General features: G+C 42.0%; 1 protein-coding gene across 4 annotated transcripts in view; it reads right to left on the reverse strand.

Annotated features, from left to right (window-relative positions):
• The window catches only part of LOC137423018 (lysyl oxidase homolog 2), a 182,483-nt gene that overhangs the window by 19,236 nt on the left and 141,838 nt on the right, over positions 1-21,409 (reverse strand). For all 4 annotated transcript variants that reach the window (XR_010983617.2, XM_068109783.2, XM_078774763.1 and 1 more), the window contains exons 9-11: positions 13,676-13,838; positions 7,695-7,938; positions 1,847-1,962 (exon numbers count right to left, since the gene is read on the reverse strand). Coding sequence is in view for 3 of the 4 variants with exons in the window: in XM_068109783.2 (XP_067965884.2) it covers positions 1,847-1,962; positions 7,695-7,938; positions 13,676-13,838 (523 nt within the window). In the remaining variant the exon portion in view is untranslated. The remainder of the gene's footprint in view (positions 1-1,846; positions 1,963-7,694; positions 7,939-13,675; positions 13,839-21,409) is intronic.

A 21,409-nucleotide genomic window follows, 5' to 3' on the forward strand; every position in this document is an offset into this window, starting at 1 on the left:
ATTACAAACAGGATAATAATTAGATCAATTAATTAATGGGTTGTGGATAAAGCATAGCCATCGATAGGCCAAATGCAGTTTTTGCATATAATTTTCCCTGTATAGCCTTGCGAAAGTCCATTAGGAAGTTCTTCCAGTTTACCAAGACTTCCTGATGGGTGTAAAAGTATATGTGGCTAAATTTACTCCCTGAAGGTCGGATATGCAAATTCATATTCAATGGGATGCGATGTTAATGATATGAGATTCATAGTAAGCATGGAGATAGACCTCATATGATTGCTTGCTATGAATCTTACAAAAATAACCTCTTAAGATGCAATTGTTGATTTGAAGATACAATAATGTATTTGTCCTAAAAAATGGGAGCGGGAGAGTTGACCAGACCATTTGCACCCCCCCACCCCCCCTCCTATAACACAACCCCCTCCAGATCTACTTCTACATCACACTAAAATAGCTGATAGCATTCTCTGCACTTTATATGCCACTTTAGGGTTAGGTTAGGTCACTCCCTCTCATTTCCACATTTATGGGAGCGAGACATGGGTAATGTACGTAGAGCAGCAACGAAGGCTGGAAAGGGTGGAAATGCGAATGGTTCGGTGGATGTGCGGAGTATCGTTGAGAGAGAGGAAGACAAATGATGAATTGCGAAATATGATGGGAATAGAGCCTGTGATGGATGCTGTGAAGAGAAAGAGGTTGAGATACATATATGTATATATATATATATTTTTGTACACAAGATCGAGGCTCGTGTAGGAGCTAACATCAATCGCAAAAAAAAAAAAACGACACACAAAACATACAATAAAGGGAGTGGTAGACAAGGTGGGGAGAGAGAGGGAGGCACACAAGTACAACAGCAGAGAACAGAGACATCGGAATATCTGTGGGAGGGAGAGGGCTTGGGGGGAGGAGGCATGGGCAGGCAGGGGGGAGGGGAGGGGGAGTTTGGTCATGTGTTGAGGAAGGATTAAAGTGACTGGTTGAGAAGAATGATGGAAATGAATGTAGAAGGAAGTAGAGGACGGGGAAGACCGGGAAAGACTTGGCTGAAGGTTGTCGAAGAAGAAATGCGGGCAAGGGGGTTAACAAGGAGAGATGCAGAAAATAGGGCAAGATGGAGAAGATTGTCATGGGGACCGCAAGGCTAACCCCTGCTCTAGCAGGGAAAATGGCCTTAAAATGCATGTTGTTGTTGTTGTTGTTGTTCATGCCACTTAAGAATCATGTGAATATTGGGGGAAGTGGGATGTGCTAGAGTGTGGGGGTTGTAAATATAATTTGAAATGATTAAAGAAAGCAAAGGATGGAGTATAAGAAATAAAATGGAGGGGATTGAGATTGTGGATGGAGATGATAGAGAAAGGCATATGGGATGGTGGTTGGTGAGAAGGGTACAGCTCCTGAGGCCTTAGGGTAAATAATGGGCTGGCAGGGTGGCCAAGAGGTGCACACTCTCCTCTAAGCCACCCAGCCTGGGTCTGAATCCCGACCCAGCTATAAACTGTCTCTTCCTGGTGTTTCACAGGCTGGATGATTCATTAACGTGTGTGCCCTTCCTCGGATGGACGTTAAACGACGTCCCGCTTGCCAGCATTTAATGGTGGACATTATAGATCCCACAGTGTCCTTCGCAAAGAGTCGGCGAGCTATCACTATTGCCCTCAGCTAATGATGCTACCCCACAGCTTTGTGCTGTATTCAAACGAAAAAGAAGAATGGTAAAGAAAATTCACTATTTTTGAGACCATAACAAATAGATTGATTAGACCTCTAGGCATTGATTTTATAGAAAGCAAGAAATATTTTAAATGCCAACACATTTTCATGTATTTACCAGCTTCGCAGTCTGTGTCTTCAAGGCAAAAACTGGCCTTGTGACCCTCGGCAACCTTCGTACCGTTGAGGCTCAGCAAGTCATAATGTGTGAAGACCTCCATGCTATGGTAGTGCCTGAAAAAAAAACAAAGATAATTAGTCCCAGATGGTAAACCTTAGAATTATTGGCCAGCGGAGTAAACATCCATGAAGTGGTTCCTATTCCTGCAATTTTAGCAATATTTGCTTCCGCCATTGGAGGGCGGAGATTATGTTTTCACCTTTGTCTGTCTGTCTGTTTGTTACATGCAAAATCGAAGATTTTTCAAGTATATTGGTTGCTCTTGTACTTTATTCTGTCTGTCTGTCTATTTGTCTGTCTGTCTGTCAATCGCCTACAGGCCACAATTTTAAACCAATCTTCACCAAACCCCACCAGATGGTAGAGTCGGGCATAAGGGAGAAGCCGATTGATTTTGGGGTCAATGGTCAAAGGTCATCTTCATTACGGATTTCTAAAAGTGAAAGAAAAAAATCAAAAAAAAGAAAAATTTGAAGGTCAAATTTCTAAAATTGTCATTTTTCATCCGATTGGCTTGAACATTGAACAGCGTTTGCACATTGAGCCACTAAATTAGTAAACCAATTATTTTTGAGGTCAAAAGGTCAAAGGTCAACTCAAGGTCAAACTTCTAATATCATCAATTTTCATTTTAAAAAATCATCAATTTTAATCCGATAGACTCAAGCTTTGATTAAGATTGTCAATTTTAATCCTAATGAAATGGACAATTTGATGTATCCATGGCAACTTTTTTTTGGGAAGAGGTGGATTTGGCAAGTACCATGCTCCGCATGACGTCTTCTTGTTTGTTTGTGAACAGGAAATCTCAAACATTTGTGGACGGATTTGGATGACAATTGGTGGAGAGGTTGGGTGTGTCACAAGGATGGAATTATTAGATTATCTGGTGAAGATCTGGATCTGGATCTGAGCATCGTTAAAGTGACTTCACCATTGAGTGATGGGTCCAAAAATGATATATAGCACGATATCTCAAAAAGTTGTGGACGGATTCGGGCGAAACCTTGGCGATTAATTTAGTATCATTTTAGACTTTTGGTGATAGGTGGTTTGGGAGGCGATGCAAAACTGACACAGACATTGAACTTTATAACATAAATTTGCTCAATTGATATACGCCAACTATTCCACTATCAATTTCCTTATGCCAGGGCTTTGCGCATGATCAGGGCTTTGCGCATGCGCAAGATTGGAGGTCACGTCTTTTCGAAGCTGTCCATGCGCTCACGCTTTCGAAGTTAAGTAATTTTTCACAATTGTGTTTTTGTCGAAACTGTATCTATCTTTCGGGGTGTGTACCTATAGTGTGTCTTTAGTAATATTATCGGTGTTAATTTTTCATACATGTATACAAAATCGTCGGTTAATTCGTGTCGCGTATTCTGAGGCCTAGTAGGCTACCGTGTCTGACCTTGATGCTTTGTTTTTCTCTCAGCGGTTCGTCGATTGCACTGCAATTACTTTCGTTCTCTGTTTTTGTCCCAGTCTTTCACCCCATATTCTTTGTTTAAAATCTCAACTCAAAAAAAAAGAAAAAAAAAAAGAAATATTTCCTTCTCTGTTCTTATTCGTTTATTCGTTGTTCTTATTTGTTCGTTCGTTCTTCGATCATGTTGTTCGTGATCATGTGATCACGTTGTTAAAAATGTTTAAACTTTCCCCTGAAGAACTGCATTCTGTCGTATATTATAACACCTTTTTCTTCTTCTTCTATAAAAGGATGCTTTCGACTTGCTCACCAAATCTATTCATTCCAAAAAAAAATTCCATCTCTTACAGTTCCTTTTTTCTACATTCCCGAAACTCTCCTGCACTCCACCCCTCCTTCAGCGTCCTCAAACGTATTTTTGACTCAAAGGTCTCAAGAAACTCATTTTGCAATAAATGTTCGTTTCCCATTAATCGTACACTTTTCAAAATCCAATGTCACCCCTCCCCTCCAAATCTTCCCCATCACCCCTTCCCTCCAAAACTTCCCCATCACCCCTCCCCTCCAAAACTTCCCCATCACCCCTCCCCTCCAAATCTTCCCCATCACCCATCTCTTTCAAATATTCCCCGTTGCCCCTCCCCTCCAAATCTTCCCCATCACCCATCCCTTTCAAATCTTCCCCCTTGCCTCTCCCCTCCAAATCTTCCCCATCACCCCTTCCCTCCAAATCTTCCCCATCACCCATCTCTTTCAAATCTTCCCCCTTTCCCCTCCCCTCCAAATCTTCCCCATCACCCATCCCTTTCAAATCTCCCCCCTTGCCCCTTCCCTCCTAAACTCCCCCCACAACCCTCCCCTCCGAGACTCTCCCTCGCTCCTACCCTCCTCTCTCACCCCTCCTCCTCAAAGCATCCTCCCTGCATCTTCCCCCTTCCAACTTTCACCTTCATCTCCCCCAACCTTCTGCCTCGCTCCTCCCCCTCCTCAAATAACACCTCACTGTACCTCACCCAATCACCATCAAACCTTTTGTCCACCCAATTCTTCCCTTTCTCCAAGCTATTCTGAAATCTCTGACACACCTTCAACAGCTCTCCCTACCTCTTCCTCTTCCACATATTACCCTACCCCTCCCCACCCCCCCTGTTCTGTATCCGATGCTCCCCCTTCCTCTTCATTAACGGTATGGACCTCAAACATCCAGGGCCTTCGCTCAAACTTGACTGATCTCCCCATACAGGTTGATTCTGACAAACCAGACGTGATCTGCTTAACAGAAACTTTCCTCCTTCATGATGTCTCTGATTCCTTGGTATCTCTCCCAGGTTACTCCCTCCTCCGGTATGATTGACCCGAGCCTCGTCCTGGAGGAGGGGTTGCTATCTTAAAAAAAAAAAACTCTCTTCCTCACTCGCCCTGCACTGCCCTCTCTCCACCTCACCCCCAGGAATACCTTTGGCTACGGCTTCCCCTTCGATCCCACCTTTTGTTCATATGTGTGTTGTAGCGTCCACCAAACAGTGATGACTCCATCTACATCTCGCTGTCTGATAATATGGACCAACTTCTATCTACCCATCCCAACTATCTCTTCCTCATATGTGGTGATTTCAATTGTCACCATGCCAGTTGGCTGGGTGTGGGTACCGCTCTCACCAGCCATGGCTCTTCAGCAAAGGACTTCTGCGACTCACTGGGACTGACACAATCTGTCAATTTCCCGACCCGGATCTCAGTCAACGGAGCATCTTCTCTTCTGGACTTGGTTATGACTAACTTCCCTGAAAATGTCTGCTGCTCTTCTTCTGCTCCAATCGGCTCATCTGATCATGTGCTTGTTAAAGTGGACATCTCTCTGACCATTCTCAGAGAGCCTCCTCAGTGTCGTCGAGTCTGGCATTTCACTCAGGCCAACTGGCACGGACTTCAAGCAGCCACCAATCATCTGGACTGGTCTCCCATCTCTACCGCCTCTGACATCAACTCATCCTGGGAATTCTTCCAAAGTAAATTGCTCTCTCTCATGCACAGATTTATCCCATCTCGTCTTCAGTTGTCATACCCTTCCTCCCGTCCATGGTACACGGAATCTTGTGGTGAGGCTGTTGCCCAGAAACAACTTGCTTTCGTCTCCTGGAAAGCAAATCCAACGGAAGGAAATATAATTTCCTTTCACAAAGCCCGAAACAAGTGTGTGTCCACCTTCAGGAGAGCCAGGAAACAATATCTCTCTGTTCTCAGGACCGAACTCTCTTATCTGTCTCCCTCTTCCAAATCCTGGTGGTGTCTGGTCAAATCTGTTTCTGGTGTTTGTTCCCCCTCCATCCCCTCCCTCACCTCAAACGGCTACACGGCTGACTCCGCACGTGAAAAAGCTGAATGCCTCAACTCTGTATTTGCCTCTAAATCTTGTGTCCCAAACCCATCCCTCTCTGTACCCACCGTACCCAGTCATACCCAGCTGTTCCTGGACTCTGTGTCCTTTCCTCCGGACAAGGTGGAAAGGTTTCTGTCAACCCTCGACTCTGATTCTGCAACTGGACCTGACGGCATCAGCCCAGGGTCCTAAAATCCTGTTCTTCCGCTCTTTCACTCCCTCTCTCTGTTCTCTTCACCCTCTCTTTTGCACAAGGTCATCTGCCATCTGCTTGGAAATCAGCCAACATCACCGCTTTGCACAAAAAAGGTGCAAAAACAGATCCTAGCAACTACAGACCAAACAGCCTTCTCCCAATTTTCAGCAAAGTCATGGAATCCATCGTTGCTTCAGATATGAAATCTTTCCTCTTCTCCAATGGCTTGATCTCTGATCATCAATTTGGTTTCAGACCTGGTCACTCTACTCTGGACATGCTGCTTCTGCTTTCTCAACAATGGATGGAGGTCCTCAATGTCAAACAGGAAATTAGAGCTGTCTCCCTTGACATATCATGTGCCTTCGATACGGACTGGCACCCCGCTCTGCTCACCAAACTCTCCTCCTTTGGTATCCATGGAAATCTCCACGCATGGCTGGCGGACTTCCTCTCTAGTCATAGTCAACGTGTGGCCCTGAATGGGTTTCTCTCATCTCCTCTTCCTGTTCAGGCTGGAGTTCCCCAAGGCAGTTTTCTGGGCCCTGTGCTTTTTCTGGTCTTCATCAATGATCTCTCTGACTCTCTTGAACATCCTCTCTATCTCTTTGCTGATGACTCTACTCTCTGTCGCTCCATTCCTCATCCCTCAGATCAGCAGTCTGCAGCCTCCTCACTTTCTGCAGACCTGGACAAAATCACAGACTGGTCAAACAAGTGGAACATATCTTTCAATCCTGACAAATCTCACACTCTTACGATGTCTCTTTGAAAAGACCGACTGGACAACCCTGCCATCCACTTTCTGAATAATCCTCTCCAAGAAGTTCTGTCACTCAAGCTTTTGGGTCTCACTATCTGCCATGATCTTTCCTGGGAAAACCACATTTCAAATCTGGTCTCCAAAGCCAGTCGCCGACTGGGCATCCTCCGTCGTGCGAAGTCCTTCCTTGGCACACCTGAGCTCCTCACCACATACAAGGCTTTCATCCGCAGCTCAATGGAATACTGCTCTCCCATCTGGGCTGGTGCTCCTGCCTCACACCTAGCTCGTCTTCACGCTGTTGAAACCAAAGCGTTCAGAATCATTGGAATCTCCCACGATGAAGCTAACTCCAAGGGCCTTTCACTCACTCACCACAGGCAGGTTGGTGGTCTTTCCGTCTTCTACCGACTCCTCTCTGGCCTTGCCCCCCCCCAGCTCTCTCTGGGCTCTGTCCCCCAAATATTCCTACAGGTCGCACAAGATCTGCCTGCAACCCTCTTATGGTTAAACTGCCAAAATCAAGACTCTCTGCTCACCTTCACTCCTTCATTCCACTTTTCTCCCACCTCTGGAACAAACTCCCTCACTCTCTTCAATCCCACTCCACCCTCCATGTCTTTAAAACAGCTGTTCACCACCATCTCTTATCTTCCCCCATCCAAAACCTTGATCTTTTCTACCCCCACTAATTTCACCCCAAATCCACTTTTTTGAAATACCAACTTCTTTCCTGGAAGTCCTTGGTGTCCTTGTGTTTTATACTTCTCCCACCTTTTATACTTCTCCCCCCTTCCCAAGCCCTCTCCCTCCCACACATCTCCCTGCTGTCAAATGTTGTGTTTGTGTGCTTCCCCTTCTCTCCCCATCTTGTCTTCCGCTCCCTCTTTTTATATATTTTGTTTGTCTGGTTGATTTGTTTGTGAAATAAATGTTAGCTCTTTCACGAGCCTCAATTCAGTATACTAAAAAAAAAAAGAAAAAAAAAAAAGCCCATATGATTATTGTTCATACATGTGACACTGGTGCCACACCCAAGCCTGTCGGCTGAGTTTGGGACGGAAGTCGGTACGACCGATGTTGTAAATCTGTGAGGAAAAGCGAAGGAGGCGTCGTGAGCCATATGGCCAGCGCATGTCCGCAGCGCTGCTTGCAAGGCAATTCTCCTCTGCTGCACAGGTGAGTACATGCAGGGGCCTTTCTTCCAGATATGCAGTCTGTTGTGCTGCAGCTGCACTCAGCACCAGGTCTGGAGCCCCTGCACCACAACACACTTTATAACATGAGGCACATAGTATTAACCACCTGATACACAGCACATAGAAAAACTTTGGCATTCCATTAAAATGTAGAAGAAGAACCACCTTTCGAGGCCATTTTCCCCGCAGAGCAGGGGTTGGCATTTTTCGGGCACCGTGGTCCCCTTTTTGAAGCAATGTTTTATGGCCAAATGCCCTTCCTGCCGCCAACCCTGTTAGTCGCCTCTTGCAACACACAGGGAATTACCAGTGAACTGGTACTCAATTTGCCGACCTCGGAAGGATGACAGGCCGAGTCAACCTCCCTCGTGTTAATTCAGCAATCGACCGGGATTCGAACCCAGGATCCCAAGCCGGCACCCTAACCGCTAAGCCAACACTAGGCTTTAGCACCGTTAAAATGTAGAATAAATAAAAATGAACAACCACTCATAAGATATGATGAGATTCCCTTTTGCCCCCTTCCATTCAAGCCTTTCACCCATCCAAAATCCTGCATCCATCGACTAATCCATCTTGTCAACCTCACAAAGTTTATGGGTTTTTTGCTTACATCCACCCGCACCTACAGTACATTTCCTTCATCTTCTGACTGTGGAACCACTTTTTTATACCTGTCCAATCATTTTTTTTCCTCCAGTGCTTTAACATAGAAACTGACCACCACCTCATGCTGATCACCATATATAACTGAACGCAATTTGTTTTCTACTCTTTCAACTTCATGTGCAAGTGTGTGCTCATGTGACATTCCTTCTCCAAAGGGAATAAGTATGCATCTCGGAATGAATGACATATGTATGACATTATGATTTCACAGTCTGGAGGCTGGTGCAGGCCTTATTATTCAGAACTATAAGATCAACTTCAACTTCAGCACCATAAATCAATTGCAGCATACATGTAAGAGGTCATACCTTGCAATTGTCTATTCTTTATGAAAGGTACTGTGGGAGATTTACTGTCTGTAGGTAAGTTATAGGATAAGGGACAACTGACTTAAGGTCACCGCTGAAGAATGGCATACACTTTGATGTAAATTGTAACACCTTGCCTCCAATGCATCATCATGACATTTAATATAATCAAAATAAAGATAAAATAATAATATAATAATAAAAATAATGAAATTTTTATTTAATATAATAATAAAATATAATATTTAAATAATAAATTTTAATATAATAATATTAATATTTAAATTTTAATATAATAATAAAATATAATATTTAAATAATAAATTTTAATATAATAATATTAATATTTAAATTTTAATATAATAATAAAATATAATATTTAAATAATAAATTTTAATATAATAATATTAATATTTAAATTTTAATATTATAATAAAATATAATATTTAAATAATAAATTTTAATATAATAATATTAATATTTAAATTTTAATATAATAATAAAAATCAAAACTGGTCCTACTCTGTCGATAATGAAGTACAAACTAGATAGTTCTTAACTATCCTGCTACCTCCATCTTTGTCATAAACATGTATACAAACATATATTTAATATGGCATCTTTCCCACTTGAAAAGGTGGAGAGGTTTCAGGCAAACCTCGACTCCGATTCCACGACACACCCAGATGGCATAAAAAAATGGTATCCTAAAAACTTGCTCTGCTGCTGTTGCTCATCCTCTTTCAGCTCTGTTCGCTCGGTTGTTGGCCCTGTGTCAGGTTCTGTCTGCCTGGAAGTTAGCCAACATCCTCATCTTCAATGATCTTTCTGCACGACTCCCTGGAAAATCCTGACTATCGCTTTGATGATTATTCCACCCTCGGCAGTATCATTTCTCATCCTTCAGATAGACAGGCAGCATCCTCTTCCCTCTCTGTAGACCTTGATTGAATCAGAACTGGTCAAAATTTGGAATATGGCTTTCAACCCAGACAAATCCCACACACTCAACCTGTCTCTCCAAAAGGAACGTCTGTCAAACACTCTCACCTACTTCCAAAATATACCACTTGAAGATGTTCAGTCACTCAAACCTTTGGATCTCACCATCAGCCATGATCTTTCTTGGGCAGATCATATTTCCAAGATGGCGTCTAAAGCCAGCTGCTGCCAACTAGACATCCTTCATCGTGCAGGGCGTTTGCTTGGTCAGTCTGAACTTTTTGACAACTTACAAGGCCTTCATTCCCAACTTGATGGAGTACTGCTCCTGCCTCACACCTTGCCCTTCTCGATACCATAGAAAGGAAGGCCCTCAAAATAATTGAGATCTCCCACAATGAAGCTGAGTATCTCGGCCTGTTACTTTTGCATCACAGGCAGGGTGGTGGCCTCTCTGTATTCAACCCCCTCCTTTATGGTCTTGCACTCTCGGCCCTCTCTTGGCTCTGTCCCTCCCAGGTTTCTACAGGACGCATACGGTCTGCCCGTAATTCTCTTCCTCTTAAACTACCAAAAACTAGACTCACTTCTCACCTCCACTAATTTGTTCCTCTTTTCTCTCACCTGTGGAACCAACTTCTCCAGTCTCTTTGGGCCCATTCTTCCCTCCAGAGCTTCAAGACAGCTGTTCACCACTACCTCAGGTAACCCCCCATCCATACTCATAATCTCTTCTACCCCAAATGACCCAATTCCCAAGCATGCCCTTTTTTGTTGGTGTTTCCCCCTTTTCATCTTGTTCCCTTCTATTCTGCATTAGCTCTTCCACGATGTTCGATCATATATACAAAAATAAAAAGATCTTTTCGGCTTTCCCCGCAGATGGCGTATGACCCTAAGGACTATTCAACGCTAAATTGGTGACCTTTTGGGTGGAATATTTTACATCAAGTCCACCCGGCTCACCGTAACAAAATATGTATATACTGTGCAAAAGTTTGGGTTATTTCAATTATATCCATGCATCTCACTATAATTCACCAAATGTCTGTCCGTCCGTCCGTCTGTCCGTCTGTCTGTCCGTTCGAAGGTACCACAAAAACGGCTGAACCGATCGCAACGATATTTTGGGTGGGTAATCCTGGAATCCCCTAGAGTAAAATAGGCTATATTGTTTTTCCAATTTCAGCTTTGGCCTCCAGCATTTTCAGGTTTGGACTCCCGCATATATACTACTATCATTCAGCTCAGCTTTTAATTGTGAAATGGGCCCAGCCCGGCCGCAGCGGCCTCGACCGGCCTCGCCACCTAGCCTATAACCCTCCCGGGGCCCGTCCCGACATTTTTTGTTTCAGAGGTTTCCTCCTATCTTTCACTGTTCAGGAGATTAGCGCGTGCAGACAAACAAACAAAAACTTTCTTTTATATATATATATAGAAGAAGATAGAAGATAGATAAGATAGATAGAAGATAGATAACAGTCATATGTGTTTCATATCAACAGCCTTTATAAATGTATGTTAAATAAAATGCTTAAATCAATACAAGAACCGTGTAATGTTATAGTATCAGTCAATACTTTGTGTCCACCCTTGGCCTTCTTCAGTGCCATCACTCTTTACCCATGCTTCCTGTAATATGACTGAAGCACTCTTATAGGAATATTGTGTCAAATATCCTGTAATACATTCCACAGTTCTGCAAGGTGAGTTGGGTTCCTCTTGGTCTTCTCTGTTTCCAGGTAATCCCATATGGCCTCGATGGGACTCATATCCAGACTCTGGCGTGACCATTCTAACACTTGGAGCACACCAGCTGTAACCCTGTTCTCCAAATACTGTTTTACTATGTTGGAAATGTGTTTTGGATCATTACCTTGTTAGAAAATGAATCCTCTTCTGATCAAACGATTTCCACGAGGACCTGCATGGTGCTGCAGTATCTGCTTGTACTTCTCTTTTGTCAGCATCCCATTGATTTTAACAAGTTTTCCGACACCAAAAGCTGAGATACAACTCTAGGCAGTCACAGTAGGCTGCAAACATTGGGAGTCGTACCGTTCTCCAGGTCTTTGGCATACAAACTGGTGTCTCTTAGATCCAACAAGTTCAAACTTCGATTCATCAAATTAAAGTGCCAGAAAGGGGGTAGGTGGGATGCATATGATGTAACAATGTAAATCTAAATTGGATTCTGGGTGCTACGTTACATGTTGGGTAACACAGGTTATATTATACTTGTATTGCGTCTCCTCCTTTTCACAAAGGAGTATCACCAAGCATTGCAAGGCCTTAGAATATAACTGTCCGAGAAGATCTGCCATTGCCAAACATGGCTGAAGGCTGGCCATGTTCCCTGATGGGATACCATCAGCATTCTGGGTGTGACCTTCACTAAAGCCAGAAGACAGATTTTGGAGGCACGACATGTAGAGGAAACTGTTACATCACTCAAGGAGGAGGTTGTGGACTTACCACAAACGTTTCACCCACTTATGCATAAACACACCAGTGATACTCCAATGTGAAAAGGAGGAGATGCAATATAACTAATACAACATATATTGCACAGCATACAACGTATCACCCAGAATGCAGTTTGGATTTACATTGATTTACATTGTTACATTGTATGCTCCCCTACACCCTCTACACCCTACATCCCTACACCCCTACACCCACTCTCTTCCAACACTTTGCCCCATTTGTTCTTTTGGCTCATGCAGGCCATTACAATCATGTTTGTTATCCTGTCCCATGCACAGCAGGAGATGGGGTTTTGCAATCACTTCTGTGTGTCTGCCTGTCTGTGTGTGTCTGTGTGTGTGTCTGTCCAGGCTGCAACTTTTTACCATTTGAGCTATTATCATCAAATTTACTCCGAAGATTAATTTCTAATAATAATTTGTCAAAAGGTCAGCATCACCTAAAATCATCAATTTTCATCCGATTGACCTGAAATTTTAAAAATTTGCATATTGGGTCACCGAATTGGTTCACCAATCAAAAGCTAGAAGCTGTTTCCTTTTAGATCTAAAGGTCAAAGGTCAAGGTGGCATAAAATCGTCAATTTTCATTTTGGATTTTTAAAAACTGTTTTCGACGTTTTGAGCATACAGAAGAAGAAGACAACATCTGAATACAAACAGATGCAGACGAGCTTTGCATTTCCAGATGCTTTCTAGTTTGTATTACATTGATTTAGTTTTATTGGTTTGCTCGACGAACGATCACCTCAATAATGTGTTTCCCATTTTATCCCTCTTCTCCCCCTCCCTCCCAGCCCCCCCCCCCTCACCCGCCTCCATACCTCTGTCAGGCTGTTTCTTTGATTTAATGTGCCAAAGTTTAAAGTCACATGTTTACGTTTGTTGTGCTGACGTTGCTTCCAGAGGCAGTTTGGAACTCGATAGTGAGTGTTGCAACCAAGTACAAACGATTTTTAAGCGCTTCAGCACTCGGCGGTCCTGTTCTGTGAGCTTGTGTGGCTTACCACTTCGTGGCTGAGCTGTTGTTGCTCTTAGACGTTTCCACTTCACAATAACAGCACTTACAGTTGACCAGGGCAGCTCTAGGAGGGCAGAAATTTGACGAACTGACTTGTTGGAAAGCTGGCATCCTATGACGGTGCCAAGTTGAAAGTCACTGAGCTCTTCAGTACGGCCCATTCTACTGCCAATGTTTGCCTATGGAGATTGCATGGCTGTGTGCTTGATTATGTATACCTGTCAACAATGGGTGTGGCTCAACCAGCCGAATCCACTAATTAGAAGGGGTGTCCGCATACTTTTGGTCATGTAGTGTATCTATATATGCTTAGAGTATGTGTATTTCTGCAAGTTTTCAATTGATTAAAAACACCTTCGGTAAGACTCACCCTCTGCACAGATCACGCCAGCGGCAAATCGACTGCTGTTCCGTTCACATGGTACGTTTGTATCATGACGACAGTGCCAAAGAGACAGCTCCGTGCCCGAGCACTGGACATTGCTCATCAGAACATCAACTTTTGTGGTGTCATCGTTAAAAAACCAAGTCTCCTGCAAGAACAGACAAAAAGATATTTCCATATATCAGGAAAATAGTAGTCAGATTTTCCATGTCTGAATTATGTTAATGTCTGAATCACTTTATTTACTAATAGACAAATATCAAACAATGATTTAGAGGTTAAATAGGAAAGGGATAGCTACCCAAGAGCAGCATTCTTATTTTAGTTGTCAGACACTTTCAATCACTAGTTTGCATTTATAATTCAACAATATCGCAATCCCGACACCCACACATGAACCCATTCTGAGATTTGGGCAAAAATATTGTCAATCCGACAAATGACATCCCACCTTATTTGAGACTGTCATCGAGGCATCGTGAACAGTGGTTAATGGTGAGGTACAAGACATTGTAAGAATGATCACCAGCAATTGCTGCACAAAGTTGGATAATTAAGTGGTAGATCTACCTCATAACTCAAGACTTCGTAAATAAAATTACAACAAGAGTTTATTGAAAAAACATTCATAAAACTCGTTGGCAGTTGAAAATATAATGCTGTAATGCTGTTCTGGTCAAGCGAGATGCTTTCGGCATTTCTAGACACACAAGTCATAACCTCAAACATTGAACTTTTGTGGAAAATTTCAAAAGAATGAAATAACTTGGAAAGTTATTCCATTTATTACACTTGGTCATTTTTCCATGGCTGAACCATCGCCAATTTATCATGTCCTTTCCTCTGAGTTCATGACTTTTAGGGGCATAAAAAGTAATATTGATGTCATATAACATCATGCAAAGGAACTTTATAGAAATAGCAGACAATGACAATATGTGTGGGTGTAAAAAAAATAAAAAAAATAAATAAATAAATAAATATATATATATACACGTTGGTGTCTGTGGACTGCAGTAACTGTGTTGTATAAGTTTTTGAATATCATATGTACAACTTGTGCTATCAGAATCAAGTTATATAATAATTGTATTATTTTCAGCGAGGTATCATTTGTGCTGTAAAGTTAAAGACGGAAATAAAAACAACGTAACACTGTTGTTCTGTATTAAAAACTAGAAGGGCACTCGGTAGAGCGCATACCTCCGCCAGGCTGAACAGTTTACGTTTTGTATCCCACTGATAGGCCGGATCTGGATTCGGACCTGAAGCAAAATCTTACCGGCTTGTTTTTGTTGTCTAACCAACTCATCCACCAGGTTTTGTCATAACTCGTCCATAACTTTTCGAAATATCATGTTATACCGTATATCGTTTTTGGCCCTATATCTCAATGGTGAAGAATCACTTCAAAATTTTAAATTCTCAGATCCAGATCCGGATCCGGATCTCCACCAAAATTAAATAATTTCGTCCTTGCCACATACACTCCCTTTACACCAAATGGCGTCCATCAATAACTTTTTGAGATATCTTGTTCACAAACAGACAAACAAACAAGAAATATGCTGTGCATAGCACGACACTTGCAAAATCCCTAAAATAAGCCGTTGACCTTTGACCTATGTTGACCTTTTGGCCCATGTTGACCTCAAAAACAATAGGTGGTTGAATTCAGTGACTCGATATGCAAGTTCTGTACAAATTTCAAATCAATCGGATGAAATTTGAGGATTTTAGAAATTTGACAAAGTTGTTGACCTTTGGCCTATGTTGACCTTTTGACCTCAAAATCAATAGGCTTCTTCCTCATGACCAACTCTAACATTTGGGGACGTTTCCTAAAGATCGGTTTAAAATTGTGACCTGTAAGCGATTGACAAACATGCAAACAGACAAGGGTGAAAACATAACGTCCATCCACCTGTCTCCATGAACTGCCGTTGCCGAACCGAAACATTTCTGTCAGTTCAAGAAACCACTCAAAGCAGTATTTATCACCAACCATACATAATATGTGCTGGAGCAAATTGTTACAAAATAAATACAGCACAACATAATTGTACAATTTCAACATGATATTAAAAACTCAATTCCCATTGTTCGGAGATGATTAGTATTATGTCTGTCTGTCCTGAACCTCCGCTCAGACTAAATTTGCCATATTGTCAGGGAATGATACATCTGCCAGTAACACAAGTCCAAGTCTGGAAAAGCTATTACTCACCAGACATCATGTCATGTTTCCTGATGGGGAGTTACTTGAAAGGAATAAAAATGAACTGGAAATTACCAGAAGAGCAAATGTTGGGTGACTTTTCTGAGGATTCAGCGATACAAGCTTGTGATGGGAAATCTGATATCTGAATCCCTCCGATATTTAAATTTTCACATTGATCAGAAAATTAAGCGATTGTAGAGGACAACATTTTAAAGCACAAATATAAAGATGCGGACACACACACACACACACCTCGTTTTTTCATTTCTGTTCCTCACAATTCTGTCTCTCTCTTATTCACACACACACACACACACACACACACACACACACACACACACACACACACACACACACACACACACACACACACACACACACACATCTTGTTTTTTTCTTTTTGTTTCTCATAATTCTATCTCTTGTATCACAATTCACAACACACATACATATCTCTTATGATTTTCAATTCTTATTTCTCTTTTTCAATTCTTATTTTTAAATGCATTAAATTAATTGTACAGTATCGGTTGTTCCTCAACTTAAATATAAATAATTTAAAGGATTGTTGTAAATGATGTTAATTTTACAACATCCCATATTCAACTTTATTTAAATTGCAAATCTCAAACATAGTTTCTCCACCTAAAGCAAGAACGTTAACCCGTAAGCAACTGACTAGTTTCCCGACTGCACGGATCTTTAGCTGGGCACCGTTCTTCCTCGAGGTTTCGATCCTTTCAGCCCAGGAGCTCTCCAAACGGCGGATCCACAACCTCGATCATAGATCCACATCAATAGATGGTACATCAGTAGCGTCCAGGCAGTCAGTCAACCCATCAATGCAACATCATTTATTCCAACTTTATACACACACACACACACACACACACACACACACACACACACACACACACACACACACACACACACACACACACACACACACACACACACACACACACACACACACACACACACACACAATATATGCACACAGAGAAATACACCATGTATGGACACACACCAGGTATGTATGCACACACACAAACTTAGCAACAAACATACGAGGTAGATATATACACACACCATGTATATGCACACACACACACACACCATCTATATGCACACACACAAACACACCATGTATGCACACACACCAGGTATGCACACACATACGAGGTAGACATATACACACACCATGTATATGCACGCACACACACACACACACACACACACACACACACACACACACACACACCATGTATATGCACACACACAAACAAAAAAACACACACACACACACACACACACACACACACACACACACACACACACACACACACACACACACCATCTATATGCACACACACAAACACACCATGTATGCACACGAGCGTGGCACTAAAATAGGGGTAAAATTTCAAACACATGATGGTCTTACCATTGAAAGTGGTTCCATTTGTTGTAGAAATCACACACGTAAAATTTTATGCAAATCGTATAATATTTATGGGTTGCTCACCGCAATATGGCTTGTTGCTGTGAGCATACAATACAAAATTGTGTAATTACATACAATTATATAATAATATTATCATTACATTATTATGTCCATACATATGACATAACAAACTGTAACATAGACAAATATAATCTGAATAATAATTCATAAACTTCAAAAAGAATGAACATAAATCACTGACAACTATTGTTGCCATTGGGCTTTAATGGGTTAAGATGAAAAACAAAAACAAAAATGTACCCTATTATTATTACTGTTATTATTATAATAATAATTATTATTACTGTTATAATAATAATAATAATAATTATTATTATTATTATTATTATTAGGGAGCGCGGTGGCCGAGTGAGTTAGACCGCGCGTGTTGGGTTGACCACGCCAGTAGAGAAACTTTAGAGGCCATGAGCATTGTGCAACCTCTAAATATGATTTGATCATTGTGAAAATTTACCAAGAGTGTTTTCTCATGGGATCAAACAAAACCAGACCCTAAGACCTAAAATTATGAAACATTCTGTTTTTAGTGCCACCCTAATGCACACACACCATGTACACACACACACACACACACACACACACACACACACACACACACACACACACACACACACACACACACACACACACACACACACACACACACACACACACTGTAGTGTGGAGTATGGCTTTCCTTTTTACTGTTGTATACTACAGTACCAAGATATACCCAACTTTTAACAGTGAACTTGCTGCTCTTAGTTGGATTATCATCAAAGTAATCAAATGAACAGTGGATGCTATCCCGTTATCACATCCCCAAATATGGGAAACATTTTTACTCCTTCCTTCATATAGGGCCTCCTCCATCCATACCCTTACCCTTCCTTGTCTTTACTGCTATTTGCTCCCATTATTCTTTCCCTTCTCTTCCCACTCTTTCCACACCCCTACAATCGTCCCTTCTCTTGCTTTTCTCCATTTTCATTTTCTGAACTTGGCGCCACCCCACCATTCCCCATGTTTATGTAATAAACAGTTGGCTCCATAATGTGAAAGAATGAAAGCAAACCAATGAGTATACAAGGTAGAAAGAAAACTTTAAAACTTTAAATTCCAAAGTGCATTCACTTTCAAACATTTCCATGAATTACCAGTTCCAGCTAGAAATTTGTGATCAAATATCCGGGTGAGATTTTAAAAAAACCTCAGAGGTGTTTTCAAAGATTAAAAAAAATCCTTCAATCAGTATCCATTCATATATATCTCAGGAAAGGAAGACCTTGCTCTGGAACAAGGATGCTCAAAGTGTTAGCTTGAAGTTTATTCCAAGCCTCCTGTGCTGTGGCCAATTTCCTGCCTTTTCTGGCAGCAATGCCAGGCCTCCGCTAGTCTTTCGGCCTGTGCCTCTGACATTGACAAACTCTTAAAAAGCAGATGCTGTACTTGGCTTGCTTCAAAGCATTCGTTTCTACAAAGAAGGGGTTTTGTTAGGTCAGGCTCTTGAAATGTTGTGATATGAAAGATAAATAAATAACTAAATAAATTTTAAATAAATATATAAATACATAATTAGATAAATAGATAAATAAAAACATTTTTGGGTCTCACTATCTGCCATGATCTTTCCTGGGAAACCACATTTCCAAGCTGGCCTCCAAAGCCAGTCGCCGACTGGGCATCCTCCGTCGTGCGAAGTCCTTCCTTGGCACACCTGAGCTCCTCACCACATAAAAAGCTTTCATCCTCAGCTCAATGGAATACTGCTCTCCCCTCTGGGCTGGTGCTCCTGCCTCACACCGAGCTCGACTGCCTGTCGAGTTAGGTGTGACTCTCCCAGCGCAGGCAGGTTGGTGGTCTTTCAGTCTTTCCATCTTCTACCGCCTTGCTCCCCCTGCTCTGTCTGTGCTCTGTCCCCCAAATATTCCTTCAGAACGCACAAGATCTGCCAGCAACCCTCTTCAGGTGAAACTGCCAAAATCAAAACTCTCTGCTCAACTTCACTTCCTCTTTTTTCATGCCTCTGGAACAAACTCCCACACTCTCTTCAATCCCACTCCTCCCTCCAGGTCTTCAGGTCTTCAAAACCACCATCTCTTATCTTCGCCCATCCAAAACCTTGATCTTTTCTACCCCCGTTAATCCACCCCAAATCCACCTCGTTAAAATTCCGTTTTCTTTCCTGAAAGTCCCAATAGTGTCTATTTGTTTATCCTCTGTACCCTGTCCCAGCCCTCTCTTTTCCACAGATCTCCTGATGTCCCGGTTCCCTGTTGCTGTTGTTGTGCTTCCCTCCCTCTCCCCTCTTGTCTCCCGCTCCCTTTGTTATATGTTCTATGTGTTAGCTCTTACATGAGCCTTGACTTAGTGTACAAAAAAAATAAATGACGCATAATTATTCAGATGCCCAAATGCCATGGCAGCATTCTAATGCCACGGTGTTGGCCTTCTGAAAGGATAATGACAATGGAAAGGTGGCAATTTTGAAAACTGCATGTGTGAGGCCTGAGACAGGAAATCCATGTGAAGGATATCACCCTCGATATTATCAATTATTGTTTTAGGGCTGGCCGGACAGCCTTCAAAGTACGCACACCCACTTCTGAGCTGACTAGCCTGGGTTGAAATCTCGGCCCAGCTTTAAACTCTCACCCTAGTGTTTGGCAGGCAGGGCCATGCCATCAATGTGTGTGTGCTGTTCCGTCGGATGGACTCTTACCTGTGTCTGGTCCACCGGCATTAGCTACTAGTGAACGTTAAAGATCCAATGGTGTCCTTCGCGAAGAGCAGCATCCTGAACAAATTCCAAAAAATTACTGCTCTCACCTACAGGGCGCACATCTGCGTGCTCGAGCAATGACGCAAACCTGCAGCCATGCTAAAAGTTGCTTCAAGGGGATAAACAATTTGCTATCACTTCACATGCCAACAGGAGTCATTTGTCAATAACTCGACCTTCATTTTTACAGCCTTTTTTACTCAAATCCCTGCCCTCACTTCCTCTTCCTAAAGAAAACACTTCTTTTCTCTTCCTCATCTCCTTCAATGCCTTGTCTCCTATTCTTTTTGCTTTCCAAGTGTGCCTGGTTCTCCCTCTTCTGCCCCCCTGTTTTCTCTGCTCATCTCTTTCGTGAAAAGAAAATTTATCTGTTTGTCTGTACATACTTTGTGAGCTGTTGTTTCCTCCCACGCATGTGGTCAAGTTATTGTATATGTCATGTGATGTGTATTCTCCACTCTGATACAACAAGGGGATATATGGTTGCAGGCCAAGATGAGTAGAATAGCTTTTCTGGAATGTACTTTTCCTTGCATCTTCCCTCGTAAAGATGATTATTTTTATGCTGAACTGAATCCCGAATCCTGTACAGGCAGAATCCACAGCAAGATAATGCTTTTTAACAATAATAAAGATTCATTACTTGTAAAAAGCATGGTGTTGGTTTAATGCTTAAGATATTAGAGTCCTGCGTTTGAGCCCATGCTGTGCCATTAAATAACACCAGGTTGGTTGACTCAGCCTGTCATCCTTCTGAGGTCGGAAAATGAGTTCCAGCGGACTGGTAATAGAGGACATTGCATCAGCAGCACAGCTGCGCCCCCAGAAAAATATGCGAACGACAGCCACAGGCGACACCCGAACAACCATTACTTGTGATGCACTTGATGGAATGTATAGTATGCTTTGATATATATACATATTATATATATATATATATATATATATATACATATATATATATATATATATATATATATATATATATATATATATATATATATATATATATATATATATATATTGTTACAGACGCGGTTGTGGATGTTGGTTTACCGAGCGGTTTGGTATGACCACGTCTGCACAGTTTACCCGATCATACTCGAACGTTGGCCGAGTCGCGCTACGCTAAATCAATTGAGGAAAGGACACAACGGCTGGGTTAAAATGACACGACACCAAGGGTACAGTTCTCAAGACCTCCGGAGGAGG

Source organism: Myxine glutinosa, chromosome 3 (assembly GCF_964187855.1).
Source record: "Myxine glutinosa chromosome 3, kmMyxGlut1.1, whole genome shotgun sequence".
Taxonomy (NCBI): Eukaryota; Metazoa; Chordata; class Myxini; order Myxiniformes; family Myxinidae; genus Myxine; species Myxine glutinosa.